The sequence below is a fragment of the Candoia aspera genome, chromosome 3 (assembly GCF_035149785.1).
Source record: "Candoia aspera isolate rCanAsp1 chromosome 3, rCanAsp1.hap2, whole genome shotgun sequence".
NCBI lineage: Eukaryota > Metazoa > Chordata > Lepidosauria > Squamata > Boidae > Candoia > Candoia aspera.
In genome coordinates, this window is record NC_086155.1 from 187642017 (window position 1) to 187660506 (window position 18490).

At 39.3% G+C, this 18490-nt stretch overlaps 1 protein-coding gene across 1 annotated transcript in view; it reads right to left on the minus strand.

Annotated features, from left to right (window-relative positions):
* Positions 1-8774: 8774 nt before the first annotated feature.
* The window catches only part of RNF19A (ring finger protein 19A, RBR E3 ubiquitin protein ligase), a 31256-nt gene continuing 21540 nt past the window's right edge, over positions 8775-18490 (minus strand). Inside the window, exons 7-10 of the mRNA XM_063299564.1 lie at positions 16713-16874; positions 15395-15605; positions 14657-14800; positions 8775-10873 (exon numbers count right to left, since the gene is read on the minus strand). Of these exons, the coding sequence (XP_063155634.1) occupies positions 10183-10873; positions 14657-14800; positions 15395-15605; positions 16713-16874 (1208 nt within the window). The 3' untranslated portion in view covers positions 8775-10182. The remainder of the gene's footprint in view (positions 10874-14656; positions 14801-15394; positions 15606-16712; positions 16875-18490) is intronic.

The following is an 18490-nucleotide window of genomic DNA, read 5'->3' on the forward strand; positions in this document are numbered from 1 at the left end:
TCTTATTTAGCTTTTTGCCATTTATTTCAAATACTTTAAGTTCTTAACTTATAGTTAATTTTTCTTTGGTTTAGAAATGAAGATTAACTCACCAGGTGGTTTCTCAAACTTGTCTTTCCAAAGATCTCTAATGGCCTTAGTATAATAAAATAGGCAATTTCCAAAAGTGATTAGAAGCAAGGTTAGCAAACTTAGTGACCTTTAAAAGGCTCTGCTGCAGTTGTGAGCAAGATGGCTAATCCCGTAGTCTCCCAGTGCTCAAACCCACGCAAAACTGCTGTCCTGCGGTCTCCTTGCAAGGAGCAGCCTTCCAGAGCATATGTGGGTGATCTCCTGTCCTCTCCTTGTCCAGAGAGGTTCCAAAGGACTGGTCTACTCACCACTTTTCATCTTTGCCACGGTCATCATCTCTGCTCTCCACAGAGACGTATTTAGTCTGCCATGCCTCCACTGGAAGTCGTGACTTGATTTGAAAAGTAACGTTTTTGTCCTTTTGACAATACTTTAATCTTTCAAGTGGTGTTCAGTGAAGTATCAAAACCCAGAGAAAAATGGTTTCAGATATTGCTAGCAGTAATATCCAATGTGGTTCATTACTCATTCCTTGACTTACTATTTTGGGTTCATAATCATTCCACTTCTTTTATCCACACAAATAGAACTCTGCCCTTATATTCTGTCGGTGTGTGTGAATGCTAGAGAAAGGGGGAGAGTATTGCTTCTAGAAGTACTATATTTTCCTTACATCAGTATTACAGTATAGATCAGGGTTTCTCAACCAGGGTTCCATGGGACCCTAGGGTTCTACAAGAGGTCACTAGGGGTTCCCTGGGAGATCACAAATTATTTTAAAAATTATTTCAAATTCAGGCAACTTCACATTAAAGAGATACGTTTCATTATTTTAGTTTAAGAACACTGTTAGTGCATATATACAGGCTTCTGTAACAAATATAATTTTGTAACTTCTGGCCTATATTTGAGCCTGAATGTGCAGGAGTTCCCAGAGGCCTGAAAAATATTTCAAGAGTTCCTCCAGGGTCAAAAGGTTGAGTAAGGTGGTATAGATCATCTCATATACAAGTCAAAATATAGATTTCAGCATGAACTTTTTAAAAAGTGCAGTTGCTTTTAGGCAGTGTTTTTCAACTTCATCAACTTTTAGATGCATGGATTCTCATTCATTCCCAGAACTCTCATGCTGGCTGGGGAATTCTGGGAGTTGGCGTCCACACAGCTTAAAGTTGAAGAGGTTGAGAAACACTGCTTTCAGGAGTTGATTCATTAAAGTTGATGTGACTCCTCAAAGCAGCTGCGGGTGAAGCTGGAAAGAAGGGCTCCATTAATGAATTGCAGAATGCTGCTGTGCTCATGTGAGGTCTGACCTCCCAATCATTTTCAAAGCATGCACACCCCAACTATAAACCACAAGATTCTTTAGACAATGTAAAATGTAAATACTGGCTGCTCAAATACAGCACTGAAGAGAGAATGAATTTAGGAGGCAAACCTGTACTACTACTACATATATGATCTTACCATTCCAATACATTTTCAGAACAGCCGTTTTAATTGGATAGCTTTGAAAAGCATGGGATGGAAATAATTGCTTAAAAAGAATCCAGACCAGGAGCTGCAAATTCAAACTCAGTGCATTCTAGAGCAAATGTCACATCTTCCATTTCTTCAGGGGTAGAATAAGAACGAAGAACATGGACAAGCTTTTTCCTACCATGGCAGCAGCACCCTTCCTAGCTTGGACCCTGCAGTCACATAAAAGTACAAGTTCGTTAAATAAAAAGAAAAGTATTTACAGTGTATGAAATGTATATGTAAGCTTTATCACTATAATGGTTCACAATGCCAACATAATATGTGACTGGCCTAGATAGTTTTAATAAAGTTAGAGATCCGAAACTAAGAATAAACAATAGATAGCATAATAAACACCAAACGGGGGGAAATTTGTTAAAGGGGTCCAAATTTTTAAAACCATATAAATCAGAAGCCAGTTCTTTACTGATATTCACAGCTGCTGTCCAAACTTTGCAATGTTATATATCATAAGAACTTCCTTATCTGATAAAAGAAGATTAAAATAAAATTTATCAGACCAATTTGGAGCATGTGGTAACAAAGGAACAATAAGGGTTCTTCTAATGTTATTGTGCAGAGGACAAGGGAACAACACTTGGGGGAGAGATTCACCAGGCAAGTTCAGCTTTGACTAAGTATAGGGACTTTATGGAACTTCTCATATAACTGTCCTGAGGAGGGAACTTATAGAAAGCTCTGAGGAAGAAGCTTGGGTGGAAGAGTAATATAACTGGCCAGTTTCCATCTGCGACAGATTCCAAAGAAAGATCTATTGCAGATCCTCAAATTCTTCTTGTTCAGAGAAAGAAAACTGTTAACTTATACTCAGAATGCATAATTATATGAATATGTTCCCACGTTTACTCCTCTAATTCACAACCAATAAGGTGTTCCTCCCTCCAAAGAATCGTGCTATTCGAATAACTGACTGGTAAACTTACAGTTACTCGTGTGAAAGAAATAAGTTGGAGTAAGCCTATCTGCACGTTGTCAACCCATGCCACCAGCATCCTAGGCCCGGTTTGCATATTCGTCTAAAGAAGGATTTATTAAACATGATTTACTGAACAAGCTTCGGCTGACTAGCCATACTAAGCCATAAACTACGGTTTCTAAATCACAATCATTTGGTTTACGGAATACACTAAGCCAAAATAAAACAAATTATGGCTCAGCATAAAATATGCTTAGCTTCCCAAAATTAAAATTAAAACTCTGGCTGGGCGTTCGCATCAAGCAGAATGGAGGATGGTTTTGAGTAAGGAAGCTTTTGAATTGGAAGGTTACAAAATTAGTAACGCTACCCGACCCACAGTGTTAGATGTGTAATCTTGCTGTTGAAAACAACAGAAACCAACACATGGATCCTACAGTTTACAAATGGTTTTAAAATGTATAGGCCTTACCCAGCTAATGTTAACTTTTTCTAAGTCTCAGTGGCTTCAATCTCTTAATTATTGCACTGAAATCAATGTGAGTTGAAAGTGCAGCTAAATATGGCCACATTGATGCTGGCTTTTACTTTTGCCCTATTTTTTAACACCTAGTTTATAATGTTCAGAATATGAAAGCAATGAATGAATACTTGTATTCCTAGTTATAGGGACCATGATTAATGCAATTCCAATTGTAGTCTTCATTACTTTTTTATCTAATTCTCAAATTGGAAAAGAAAAATAGTGGTTCAGTCTGAAAACAAGCAAAACATAAATGAGGGAATGCAGCTGAAGTACTATATATTCAGAAACCCGATAAAACTATTATATTTATATAGTATAAATCAGGGTTTCTCAACCTGGGCCACTTTAAAATGTGTGGACAACTCCCAGCAATGCTGGCTGAGGAATTCTGGAAGTTGTAGTCCACACATCTTAAAGTGGCCCAGGTTGAGAAACCCTGATATAAGTACTATAGCAGTACAATTACTATTTTACTGCTATAGTAGTATAACTACTATTAACTACTATAGAACTACTTTTCAAAAATTATTTATCCATTTATCTTGCTGAGATGGACGGCTATAGAAATCGAATAAATAAATAAACAAACAAAATCTTATGAGCAGTAAATTAGAGTGACTCACAGAGACAGTAAAAAGCAAAAACCATAACAAACTGATTTGGGGGTGGGGGGGAGAATGCCTCCCACTGCTCTAAACCAACACTCCTCAAAATATAAGAGCCACCACCACTGGGCTCCAGCCCTACTCTATCCCAATATAATTTATAGAATATAGATATCTATAGTTATAGGGTTTTTTTAATCTGTTTAGTCGTGACTGATTCTTGGAGACTGCCTGGACTAGTCCCTGCAGTTTTCTTGGCAACATTTTTGGAAGTGGCTTGCCATTGCCTCCTTCCTAGGGCTGAGAGAAAGTGACTGGCCTAAGGCCACCCAGCCAACTTCAGTGCCTAAGGCGGGACTAGAACTCATGGTTTCCCGGTTTCTAGCCTGGTGCCCTAACCACTACACCAAACTGGCTCTCATATTATAGATAGAAACCTATTAAAAATGTGAAAATCTAATATTTATATTTTAAATATAAAGTTATGTTAGACCATAGATAGAAACCTATAAAACAATTTTATATTTATATTTAAAATATAAATATTAGATTTTCACATAGAAATATGAAATAAGTTTCTAAAGATAAGCCATGGGGATGCTATATGAAACACGGAAAGATTACATATCAGTTCCTCAAAGTCTTCACTTAATAGCATACTTAAGTATGAAGTATATGTATTACTAGGTGGCTACAACAGTCATTTAGCACAAACGTGGGGACTCTATAGTCTATAGATGCTACTTAACTACTACCTCAAGTGAGGGAAAGTGTTTCTAGATGGCTAGATATTGCCTGCTTCTGATTGACAAATGATTGTGGCTTCTACATTTGCTGTGAAGTGTACACAACCAGGACAAGAGTTATATATTACTTGACCACCAGAACGCACTGTACAAAGGGTGATGTATGCTCCAGTGCCTAATTCAGTGTTTCCCAACTTTGGCGACTTCAAGATGTGTGGACTTCAACTCCCAGAATTCCTCAGCCAGCAAGGCTGGCCGGGGAATTCTGGGAGTTGAAGTCCACACATCTTGAAGTCGCCAAAGTTGGGAAACACCGGTCTAATTACATGCTAGGCCTTAGAAGGCAAACAATTCTTGGGCACCAAAAAGAGCCAACAGAGAAGCATTAATGGCATTTTTTTCTAGTGGGACTGAGGGTTTAAGGCCTCTTTCTGCGCCACGGAGGTATCCTTTTCAGTCTTTAGCTCTGCCTCCTAAAGGGAGCAACGGCTTTCTTCCTGGCTCCACTTTGAGGACCAAGAAAAGGAAGGAAAGAACTGCAGCCGAGGAGAAGGACACATTCAGAGCATCCAGGAGATAGATATTCTGGCAGCCGCAAGAGTGGCAGAAGCCATGTGGGCATGCCCAGGCAAGTTGTGAACTGTGTAGGAGATGTGCAGAAGCGTAAGTGCTACAGAACCAGCCCTACAAAAGGCACCAGGCCCTCAGACAACAGACTCTGGCAATCACAAGCACCTGAGCGAGCCCCAAGTGGCATGCAAGAGGGACAGAGACAGAACAACCCCATTAAGCCAATCCAGCAGCAGCTTCCAGACAGCAATGCAGAACAGTGGTCAAGGCACCAGTTGGCAGCAACTGCAGTGACTTTCCAGCAACCTATATGAACACTGGGCAACACCAACAGAGGTGATCCTCAGGCAGCCAGATCAACACTGGGTGGTACCAGTAGTGGCAACCATCTGACAGCTGGATTCCTTGCAGAGGTTAGCAAAACAGCACAGGAGTGGCAAGTATATGTGAGCTGGATTTCCTTCTTCCTCTTACCAGAATGGCAATGTGAAAATTGCAGAATGTCAGGGGTGGGGAGAACCCATTGGAGTATAGAAACAATCCAGCTTGATGGCTCTGGAAGAATAGGCTCCTGTTGGGCACATTCTACTCACATAAAACATGGGAAGTTTCACTCCCATCTTTCCCCACAAGTAACACAGTTTCCAGTAGTAGCAGTATACTCAATACTAAACCAGTTAACAGGGAACAACCAGAGCATACAGGAAGAAAGGGGAGCAGGTCACCCTCATTTCCAGAAGCTCATCAAATGGATCCTGCCCTTCTGCTGCCTCTGCCTACCTGCAATCCTTTTCATGCTCAACCTTTGTATTCAATGAGGAAACAAAGGAAAGAATCACAGAGGCCTAATCCTCATGAGGCTTACACTGAGAGGAAGATCCATTTTCAGACGATGACCTCACACAACCTGCATCTTCATATCAATCACTGTTTAATACAGAACTGTACTAATTAATGCTAGAATATAAGGTTTGGAAGGGATCTTGGAGATTAACCAGTCCAAAGCCCTTCCCTGGGTAGGAATTCACTACTGCAGCATGGCAAAGAGATAAGATCACCCATCCTCCATTAAATGCTTCCAGTGGAAGAGGCTACCACCTCCCAGGGAGTCAGTTCCATTATCCAATAATTCTTACTATTAAGAAAGCCTTATGTCCATTCAAAATCTGATTTCTTGTAATTCAAACAAGCTCTAGTTTGTTAAGGTGCTTCTTAAAATTCAGTGTCCCAAATTGGTCACAATATTTTAGGTGTGGACTTACACCAAATTGAGAGGAATAATGGCTTCTCTTGATCTTGATACTATACTTCACTAAAAGGCGATTTAGGGTTTCAATCACTTTTTGGCAGCTGCATCACGCTATTGGCTCATGTTCAGCTGGCGTTCCATCAGGATACCGAGATTCCTTGTTGCATATACTGCTGCCTGGTATGGTTTCTCCTATTCTGTATTGCCTTTGATTTTTTTTCCCCAAACACAAGATTTTCTGTTTGCCCCTGTTGAAAATCATCTTGTTGGAGTCTACCTATTGTTCCAGCCTGTCAAACTTCTTTTGAATCTTGACAGTCTCCTCTAAAGGGTTTGGGATCTCTATTTTTGTATCATCTGCAAATGTGACTATACTTTCTAACCCTTTATCCAAATAGTTTATACACATACATTAAGTCAGCCAAGATGCTTGGTCCTCAGCAATCACAGCAATGATAGAAGTAGGGACTTTAAAGTGTGGTAGGACAAGCTGCCATGGCTGAAACTGTAGTCTTTTCTTCTCTAAAATCTCCAATTTGGATTGTCTGCCAGCTAGATGCATTGGGAGAGTCATATATTCAGCTGGAATTTCTTGGTTTCTCTAGAACGCTTGCAAGCAGGCAAGTCTGCCTTCTAAAGGGGCGGATTTGGCATGAAAGTTTGTGTTTCCTGGAGATGCTCTGTTAACCTCTACTGATGCTCCCTGGGAATGCTACAATAGAATATTCCTTTCCTGCCAGTTCCATCTTTGAAGAATGAGAACAGTAGTAGAACTTACCATGAAATACCATTCTGATCACTGAAAGATAGACCTGTCAGTCTGATCCTGCAGAAGGAGAGAATTCATTAGTGCAAATATTAAAAGCCAAATTATTCTTTCTGTTTCTATTATTTTTTATACATTGTTCTTCCATTTTTCTGATGCTTTTCTTGCTGGCAATCCCATTTTATAATAAACAGATAATTAAAAAAAAATAAACTACAAGTAGACCTCATTGAGCAACTGCCTTGTTTAGTGACCATTCGCAGTTATGACAGTGATGAAAAAGTAATGCAACCACTCCTCACACTTTCGACCTTCTCAGGTCTGTAAAGCAAAGGAAAGCTGAAATAACATTATAAGCACAGTTGCAGTTTCACTTAGCCCCACTTCACGACCAAATTGCTGATCCCAATTGTGGCCACTAAATGAGGACTTTCTTGTCCTCTTAGCTTAAGTCAATATCCATGACTCTAAGGGAGGGGTTTCCTTCTTGGAACAGGAAGGATTCTTAATACCCGCCTTCCAGCCAGATATAGACAGGAATAACGCCTTCTTGTCAGATCCATCCTTTAATAATTCCAATAGTACTACCTGTAAGTGTGACTGTTTTACTGTTTCTTGATTTGATTTAAATTAATTGCATGGGGTAAATTACTCTATTTGTTCAGGTAGGGATAGTCAAGAAGCTAAACTTAGCATTTTTCTACTATTAAATTAGAATATTAATTTATAACTATAAATTATAAGATATAATTTATCTTATGATTGGGAACTGCGAAGTTTTCCAGTAAGGGGTAGTATTTTGGCCTACATTTTATTGCAGCTAGCAGCTTTTTAAGAAATATGTTTGAAATGTGTTTGAACCACTTTAAATGTTCAGCTGGTATGACACAAGCTGAAATTTTGCTCTACCTTTTCATCATCATGGAACATTTTTCATCACAGCAAAAAAAAAAAAAAAAAAAACCGAAACTCCTGAAAAATGCCCAATGTTGATGACTTCCTAGATGTTATTATCCAAATCAAGACAACCAAATACAAGACATAAGATAAAATAAGACTGGTGGACCTTTTACAACAGAATGGATCTGGGAATATGAGCGATTAGTGAGGATCACCTCATTTTCTTCCTGCAGCAAAAGCATCAATGCAGTTTGGCAAAGAAAAGGCTGACATTCACAGAATGGCATGTCTAGATTAAATTCATTCCACCTCTTAGAAGTAGATTGGGAAGGACTCATAGGAAGATGCTTTGTAACAATTAGGTGTGTGTATTCATCGAGCTCCGTTTGGCAAACCTGGTAGTGACCCTCTATTAAATCTAACAAGGCATCTTCACATCGATAACAGTGGACGTTAACTGGAAAGAGCTGGAATCTGAGATGTTCTGTTTTGTAAGGCTTTTATGTGCTGAACAGTTCTTCCCCAGTCTTCTTGTTGAAAATGTCTGCTTTAACAACAATTTGATTGTGGAAAGCTCACCTACCATTTATTGCAAGTTGTTTTTAAAAAAGAAAGGGAAATAGGAAGCACACAGTCAGCAATAACCATCTCAAACCAACTTATTTTTTGTAAAAGCTTAATTTAGCAAAGGATGAAGATGCAAGGCATGCCACTCTCAGGAATGATTCTCTGAAGCTGCCTTTTCATGTGACACCAATAAAGCAGATGTGAAAGGCTTCCAGAGGAGAGAATGTAATTCAGCACAATGCAAAACGAAATTGAAGTCCCCAAGTGTTTCTTGCATTGTAAAAAGCCCTTTGTTCAATGGACAGAAGACAATGAAATAGTATTCAGACATTTATTTCAGGTATGTAGTTTACACACTTCATTGAGCAAACAAAAATAGCAAATATACAAATATCATAACAAGCATTACCAAATAATATATCTGACACTAGTTTTATAAGCTGATTAAAGAAAATAATCAAGGAGGCCAGAGAAGATGGATGCAGCCCATGGCAACCTGCTTCTCATATACTTTCAGTAGCACCATAATGGCAATACTTAAAAAAAAAACCTCATTCACAAAAAAAAACAAATTATTGAAGGCTACTGTGCCAATATCCAAGTCTCTCTCTCTCTTGCAGGAGGGGCAGAGAGCATACATCATTATGATTTGTGTGGCAACCATTTAACAATGCAGGCGCTTGAGTGAGCTTCAGCTTGTGTTCAGTTGAACCATAAGCAGGACATGTGGGACACCCCTCCCTGCAAGCCAGCCATTTTTAGAGCCCATTTTTAAATATGTGCAAGCTCTGCACTGTGCTTTATTTCTGTGCATATGATCTGCAAAAGATGTGATCTGTCAGAAAAGTTATCTGCTAAAAGCCTGAGTGAATCTTTGGTAGGCTAATACTTCAGTATTATGAATCCTATTAATCTACCACAGTTAGTTGATTCGCTGCAGTTTTCCTCTAGATTCCAAAAAGGTGGTAACTGAAACATTCTGGAAAACTTAACAGTGAAATCATCAGACCAGGCACTTAAAAACCCAGTCTTCTCCAAAGGCACCAAGAATTAAACAGCATAACTGAAGTCCCCTAGTGAAGGTGACTGTATCATGTTCTCTACTATGATTACAAATTAAAATGCTCTTACACTGTACAAAAACTTTATACACCTTATATCATAAACCTTCTATTTTGCTGTCAGTTGCAAATATAATTAAATTACCCCCACTTTCTGATAAGGAGACGTCATTTTGCTACCTATTGTATATCAAGTACCAATTTTTTTAAAGTTATGCTATATGCCATAACCTTGCTTAAAGAATGTGTGTCAGTATTATTTAAAATAGATTATATTCTTCTCCACATGAAATTACTAGAACTTTTTTTTTTTGGTATGGTTACAGCTACTCATTTTGACCAGATATTGGTTTTTCTGCTGTATACCCAAAATCCACACTGAGGTTTTATGTGAAACTTACAAGTGGCCAATTTTCCCCATTCAAGTTCACCAAATACAGACTTTCAGCGAAGTTATGGCAAAAATACAAAACATCAATATAATGTTTTATTGTAATGCACTTGTTAAAGTCTTCATGTCACTTCACATAGTTCCACGCAAGCCTTAATAGAGACATATATCAAAACATAAATTGCATGGAAGCCTTGCTTCTACTGGCTGCTTAAAGCTGCCTGGCCAGGCCTCTTTAGTGGTAAATACATTTCTGCAGCACATAACAGATTTAAATCTCAGTCTGAATTGCAGTGCTTAACTCCGTAACCTGCTGTGAATGGTTGTTGTTTCTTTCTTTCAGTGTTTCAGCGGTATCCACACCTGCACGATTTGAAGTCCCCTTGTAGGTGCATTCTTCAGCAATGTAACTCAGCTGTGGAGCCTCTGAGTTTGGAGCAGCTGGAATAAACACCAAACCACCCCCTTGGTGAGGAGAGTTTTCTAAACGGTCATTTTCTACCTCTGGCAGAACGCTCACGGTATTAAAGCGGGAGTGATAGTCACTAGAGCCATGGCTGCATGAGGTTTTCAAGCTTTCCAGATCAGAACAACTAAACTCAGAAAAATGACTCGAGTGAGAATCAGCTACAGACAGGACACTATCACTGAGAGAGGGAGAGTCAAATTCACTGGAGTTGGTACTTTGCTGCTCCAACAGCTGAGCATCCATGTCCTCTCTGGACTCGTTTATCTTCATGCTATTCTTTTTTCTGAGTTTACCTTTGCATTTCTTCCCTGATGATGATTCTTTGGACCACTTGGGGGCACTTGATTTGTTGTCAGACAAGCAGGCAGAAGAACTACCAGCATTGCCGCGACCTGCAGCGCTACCGTCATCCATGCTGCTGCTCCCACTGTTGTGCCTGAATTTTGCAGGCTTCGATTCAATGTCTACTTGCACCTCCATGCTGCTACCATCTCTAAATAAGGAAAAGGGATAACAATTCTGTTTAAGGTAGAATTCCTGGAAACTTGTCTCAGTCAAATTCAAAGTAATGAACAGCACTGAAAAATACATTTGCAACAATTAATTCAAAGTTTGGAAAAACATCATATCTCACTAAGAGCATGATTCATCAATATTACTTTTAATACTTCTATGTAATACAAAATCTTCATGCAAATTTTATATGAAAAGCCATTCACCAATAATCCCTCTTATGTGCTGGCATCTTAGCTATCAACAAGAGGTGGCCTCAAGATGGCAATGGGTGAGCAGCTCTGAATCTATGCTTTTTCCCCCTCCATTTTATGTTTTCAACTTGCTATTTTCATTTTAAAATACTTTTGATTTACTTTTTTATAAACTGTACCACCTAGGAAGTCATCTATCTGCTCCAGCTATAACTCAATAAAAAATAAAACAGGACTCAAGGATGGGAGAAAGGAAGAAAAGACAGTGTGTACATTCTGCAACACAGACTTCACCCAAGCCTTTAAAGCAGCAGAAAATGGATGAATATACACTAAACAAACAGACAGACTTCAGTAAGTAACTCTGACCCTACTTACTCTCCAGATAGACATAACACTTTTAACTCTTTGGAATGGGATCTACAGACAGAAATTGAGTCAACAGCTTAACAGAACTTTCTTCTTACCTGATAGAGGATGCCCCCCCCCCACTGCTGTTTGTTCAGCAGCTGCATCATGTATGCAAGATGGGGAGGATATGAACTTAAAAAGGGAGAATGTAATAGATTCCATAACTCGGCAATGCCTGCTCACAGTGCAAACAGTGATCTCTATCTCCAAACTTCTGACTGAAGTCAAAAATAAGGCTGACTCACTAGTCTTGTAAACTATACCAAGAGTCACCCAAATAAAACAGCAGACGCTGTAGAGACACCTGCTGCTCACACCAACAAACAACAAGCAGCTAACAGGGAATTTAGAGCTGATCCCACTCCCAAATCTACTAGGAGAGAAAGAAACAACTGTGGAGGGCTTAACTCTCAAGCAGAAAAAGGACAGAGATGAGGTAAGTGCAATTATTACTTACAGACCAATCAGATCGCTCTGCAGATTTCCAACAACAGAGTGAACAGAGGGCAGTGGGACTTCTAAAAGGCAGTTATTCTGTCCTTGAGCAAGCTGCTCTGCTGGGAAAGCTCTTTGATAGAACTACTAAAATGGCTGCTGTCTAGAAAAGGCTGCATGAGAATTCTGCTAACATAAGCAATCTACAGTGCCTAGCATGCTTTTCAAAATGAAGCCCTTCCTGAGCACCTTCTCAATATTCCCAGTACATGTCATCTTATCAGAGAAAGCTAGGCCGCTTTTGGATCAGTTTTCCCAAGAGAGTATTACCACTTTAAAACATCCCTGAAGTTATCTGGATTCCAACTGTTATCTTTAAACAATCTGAATCCAGATAACCTCAGGGACATTTTACTAGCAATGACCTTGAGAAAGAAGAGCTCTAATCAACAAACTGTTATTTACAGCTAGATCAGCCTTTCTCAACCTTTTGACTCTGGAGGAACCCTTGGAAAGATTTTTCAGGCCTCAGGGAATCCCTGCACATTCAAGGTCAAATATAGGCCAGAAGTTACAAAATTATTATATTCATTTCATGGGTAGGCCTGTATGTATGCATTAACAGTGTTCTTAAACTGAAAATAATGAAACGTACTTCTTTAATGTGAAGTTGCCCAAATTTGAAATAATTTTTTTAAAAAATTGCAATCTCCCAGGGAACCCCTAGTGACCTCTCGCGGAACCCTCAGGTTCCATGGAACCCTGGTTGAGAAACCCTGGGTTAGAGAGTCTGCTGAGGACTCAACGGAAGAAAAACTGATTGACTCATTTGGTGCATTACCAGATTCAGAGCAAGCAGACACCATACAGAGATTGGATGAATTAAGAGAAACATTTGTGACAATGCACTCTACAGAGAAACCATTAATTAATCTGGTCCTACCATGTACTCAGGACTGTGGCAATAAACTCAATCAGCAAATTGCTAATGCTGCCACAGCCACAAAAAGCCCAGGCACACAAGACCACCAATGGAGAACCTTTAATGTCTAACCCAGTCCCCAACAGTCTGCAGCTTGATAAAATGCTACATCGATTAGAAAAACTAAAGTACACAGACCCTGTGGAAAAAGGCTAATTTCTTGCCTTCATCAGATCCAGGCATGCTTTTAACACCAATACCCTCCTACAGTGTAACTCCCCAACTGTATCCCCTAGAAAACATTTATAAATCATTGTGGGAGCTAGATGGGGATGCTGAAGATCAAACTGATAAGGGAGAAGTGATTAGCAACCATGCTGAAGTTCCAGCAATTAGCAACCACGCAGAGACAGAAGTCTGGCTTTGGGTCTCATGCCATCCCGGCAATTGCCTCTTCTGATATTGATATTGTTTTCCCTGACACCCAAAATACCTCCATTTCTCCAACAGCTGATCTTAACACCAAACAGTATGAACCAAGTTATGTTCCCACCATTCTTAAGGATCTGCCTCTCATAACGCCACTACTGGGAACTCAGATTGATATTTAGATACCTCTAAAACCCTAACAATTCTTTCATGGAATACTGCAGGCTGGAATGCTAAATCCAATGACTCTGCTTTCATGAATTATGTTGCTGAATTTGACATACTCCTACTTCAAGAAACCTGGCTATATGACAGCTTGTTTGCAAGTGGGTATAAGACTTTCTCACTTGCAGCAGCTCCTGGAGCAGGATGAGGTAGATTGTGTGGTGACTTAAGTATACATATTTCAACTAAGCTATGTTCAAACATTATACATTTAGACCAGGGTTTCTCAATCAGAGTTCTCTGGAACCTTAGGTTTCTGCGAGAGGTCACTAGGGGTTCCCTGGGAAATCACAATTTTTAAAAAAAATTATTTCAAATTCAAGCAACTTCACAGTAAGAGATAAGTTTCATTCTTTATTTTTAGTTTAAGAACACTGTTAATGCATATCTACAGGCCTACCCATGAAACGAATAAAATAATTTTGTAACTTCTGGCCTATGTTTGAGCCTGAATGTGCAGGGGTTCCCCAATGCCTGAAATTCTTTCAAGGATTCCACCAGGGTCAAAAGGCTGAGAAAGGCTGCTTTAGACAATGACTATTGTGATAAGGCTGGAAAAACGGTTTATTCTGGTAATTCTTCCATACAGGTTCTTATTGTACAAGCAATGCTGAACTGTAACCTACCTCAATGTTAGCTAAACTTTTCAGAAGGTACTCTGCAATGATCTGTGGGTTCTGTATTACAGATCTGACCAGATTTTAAGGCAACTCTAGGAGAGCTTTTGCCTTTCAAATCATGCTTTGACTTCAAAAGTTTCTTAACTATGTTTTCACAGTTGAAATTTCCATACACTCTGACCAGGGATGCCTAAACTTCTCATGCTACTAGACAAAGTGCTTTCCTAATTAGACGTGCACATGCCAGAGGCTCACCAATTAATTACATTAAATTAAATTAAATTAAATAACAGAATATACTCTGGGCTTGACATAGAGAGTTGTTATTTATAACCCTTACCATAACAATATCTATGTGGTCACTAAGAGTCAGCACCAATTTGATGGCACACAATCAATTAATAATCATACCAGAGATTTCCTGCACAGCACATAAATACTGATTTTATCAACATAGTTTCAAACTTTATTTGTTCGTTTGTTCATCAACTTTCACCACCGCCCATCTCCCCCCGAGGGACTCTTACCTGTCCACTGGGGCATACGAATTTATAATGGACCCAGCCATTGCTTTGGTGCTGGCATTGTCACTCACTGTTCCTAAACTAACAGTGCCAGATTCGCCACTCAAACTGCATCTCTCCTTCTGCACATCTGCTTGGACTTCCAACCTTGGTGAAAATTCAGTATTAGTTCAATAAGTAACTTGCATTTTTCATATCACCTTTGGAGCTTCACTGGCCTCAGAAGAAAATTTTGTGAGGAAAGAGAATTTTTTCTTGTTTACTTTTTATAGAAAGTGAAGAGAATCATTCTCACAGCAAATTAAGTGAAACATCCCTCAGCAAATTATAGTGGTAAATTCTAAGAACATTTACATATGAGGAATAGCCAGAATTACACTTTTTCCTTCCACTGTCTAGTGTGGTAGCATGTCACAAGTTTTTCCATTTACAAAGATCCCATTTTCATATGAGAATATTTCTGTTTCCCCAAAGCCATAATCCAGTACTAAATAAAAGCCGTGTAAGCCAGAATTCCTAATACTATCCCTCCACACTGGTCACTGTCACTGGAATTGGAGTTCTCCTTTAATCCAAGTAAATTGAATCACTGTTTTCAGAATGTACCCCGCAAGTGTTCAAAAGACAGATATTACAACGTACAACAAGCAGCTACGACATACGCTTATTATTCCATTGTTAATTGCAATTTATGTATAAGGTAGTCAATTAGAGTTTAATGCTTGGGATGCATTATCTTACCGGTTGAAGCAGCTGACCATTGCACTTCCTGACAGACTTCCTGTTATGCTAGCTCCGGCCAAGGCCATGGTGCTGGCTGTTTCACTCAGATTGTCTCGAATGACTCCTATTCTGTCCATATGGCTGCCACTTGCACTTAGGCTTCCGGTCAATCCAACGCTTTCTTCCCCTATACTAGGATTGTGACGAGCCTCTGCTACTGATGTAGTGTCTAAAATGGAAAAGGGGAAGTGCTTCAAATTAGTAAGACCGTATCTTCTACCAAACCTTCTTCACATTATAGAAGGCTACTGCTTTTGTAGAAACTACAGTAATAAAAACCATAGAGTTTTTCAACTGCTTCAAGAACTGATGATCGGAAGTTGGTCTTAGGTTGATACAATTATGATGGTAAGAGACAATGTTGTCATCTTTTGACTGTAGGCCTAGGCTAGCATAATGGGGAAACTATATAAAAAGAAGTGTTTTTTTCCATTCCAAAGTAGAATGGAATTTTTCCTTAAAAAAAGAGAAGAATGTCAACTGCAACATAATGATCCTTAAAATTTTCTAATCCTATTGTTATTCCAGGATCACTGCTGGGAAAGAATAAAGCTCTTCTCTAAAACTAGATTACAATTTGGATCAATCCTATTTTATGCCAGGAAAGCAACATTTCACTAGTTAATGTTATTCTATCCCTCATTTGCAATCAAAAGTTGCCAAAACAAAACCATAACATGGCAAGCAACACTAATATTGAATCAGTGGCATTGGTACATTAAGAGAAGCAACAGTACCAAGCAAATGATCTTATCTAATAATTTCCTTGGTAAGTTAATATATGGGAAGTTTACAATATCATCAGTAAAGGAAGGTTTCTTTTAAAGGTGTTACTAATTCATTTTTTTCTGGGAACATAGAATGATGCAAATCACTACGGATCACAGCAAATGCTGCAAATCAAAAAAAATCTTTGCATATACCTGGAAGTGACTGTATGTGATTAGTAGCAAGTATTTTTCAAATATACACATTTATTTCATTCAAATATATTCTGAGCTATAGATGTATATATGAAACAATTTGCACTGCGGCTATCTGCAGATTATGCTCTACAGAAGCCGGTAACTGGCTAATCCTAGGACAGCAACTATCAAAAACAGAAATATTCAAAATATTTCAACTTTGAAATTCCCCATTTCAAGCTGTGCTCTTGTTTGGTAGGATAGCAACAGCATAAGAACACTTCCTATGGTATCAAAAAGCTATTTTCAGCTTGAAATGTTTCCAATTCTAAATGTTTTCTACACCTCTCCAAAAAGGTCTTCTTTCTTACCTACTGCTGCATTTGTTCCACTCACAGTTATATCATTTTCATCATCAAATTCTATTCTGACACCCTTCCCGTTTCCAGCTGATACTCCACAACCTCCACTTCGACAGAGAGAAATGGGAACTACTCCATACACATAGGCCAACATAATAGGGACTCCTATACCTATGGAGAAACAAAGTAAAACACTATGATTAGCATACTTGTCTTTTTTTTTAAATGATCACAATAGTAACAAAAAGGTAATTCTTATCATGGATACATAATTCTCATCATGGATACAAAAAGATAGTCAACCCAATTCTGCAAATTTATCTTGGTCTCAAGAATTCTTATTTATACTGAGATCCTGTGGTTCCCTATTAATTTCAGTGCAATAAGCAAGTCTGTGTGCACAATCTTTTATCCATGGATCAGAGTTTCTGGCTTACATTAATGGGAATATAGGCCTAGATTTAAGCATTGCTGAGACTCTAGTTTTCCAAAGAGGATTCTACCAAACCTGCAGATCCCTTCTTCTAAGCCAGTTACCCCAGTCCTGGGTTCTGGAGGCAGAACAGTGAGGCTCCTTGGTCTTAGACTGCTGTTGGTAAATTCTGGATCATGAAAAATAAGTCGCATCACTCCATACTATGGAGACCATCAAATGCACAGACTTAGCATTCAATAGTGAGACCTGGTTGGGCAGAGTTGGGAATGAGAGATCTACTCTGCTCTCCTGGGTCTCGGGTCTTGCAGCAACCACAATGCTAAGGTTGGGGAGAATTTTCTTTCTTTGTTTACTTAAATTTACTGCCTGCCCAACTCCAGTGGACTCTGGGTGGTGGATTGGCCATGTTTGTATGTAATACTTTTGAAGAGGCCGGGAACTCTGTTTCAGAGGTGACTAGTTGAAACTGTGTACGGAATTTAGTTGCTGAAATAAGCTAGGGATGTTGGAGCTCCCAGGTCCTAAACCTGTATGCCCTGGGGGACCAGTGCAGTTTGTGAATTCATAGCCTCCATGGCCTTGTTACAAGTGCTTGTGGCCTCAACACACATTGGGGGGTGGGGTGGGGAATGCTTGATCTGTTCTTCGCTTTGGAGCAGTTAAGATGGAAGATACTGGTTCTGCCGCCTCGCTTGGGGTGGGAGAGGTAATAGCTAGTCTTGGGGGTGGCTAGCACCATAGATCCTTCCCACTGAATAAGAATGTTGCCCCTTGGGTTTGGTATTTATCTTATTCTTATTTATTGGTGTATTTACTGTAATTTATATTTTATGATTTTAATTCTGGTTTTATTGTAAACTGCCCAGAGTCCCCCTTTCTTGGGGGAGATGGGCGGTAATAGAAGTTTGAAAAATAAATGCATAAATAAATACTGAAATCTGTCCTTCACCATGATCAGATCACGTCTTAGTCGATCATAGCAAGGGTAATAGGTCTATTAGAATGGTCTGACTCAGGCAACTAACAGATCCAGGTTTCCAAAGGCCACTTAGGTACCTCCCTGACAACTTGGTGGGCAGTTCTACCTCATGCCTGGTAATTTCTGGAACACACAGACACCCACATTGCTGGATGACGTTGATCTTATGTCTTCCCAGTTCTCCATCTCAAGCAGTTTCTTGCTTTAGTGAGAAGCTGAGAGAAATAAAGTGATTGAAAAGGCACCTAGAATGACAGTGCACAAAACCAAAAGCGGAAGCGGCTAAGCACTGGTAAGAACTCAAATTCAAGCCTAGACAGGGATGCAGAGGCAAAGCATCGATTCTTCTCTATACTTATTGTGTCTGCAAAT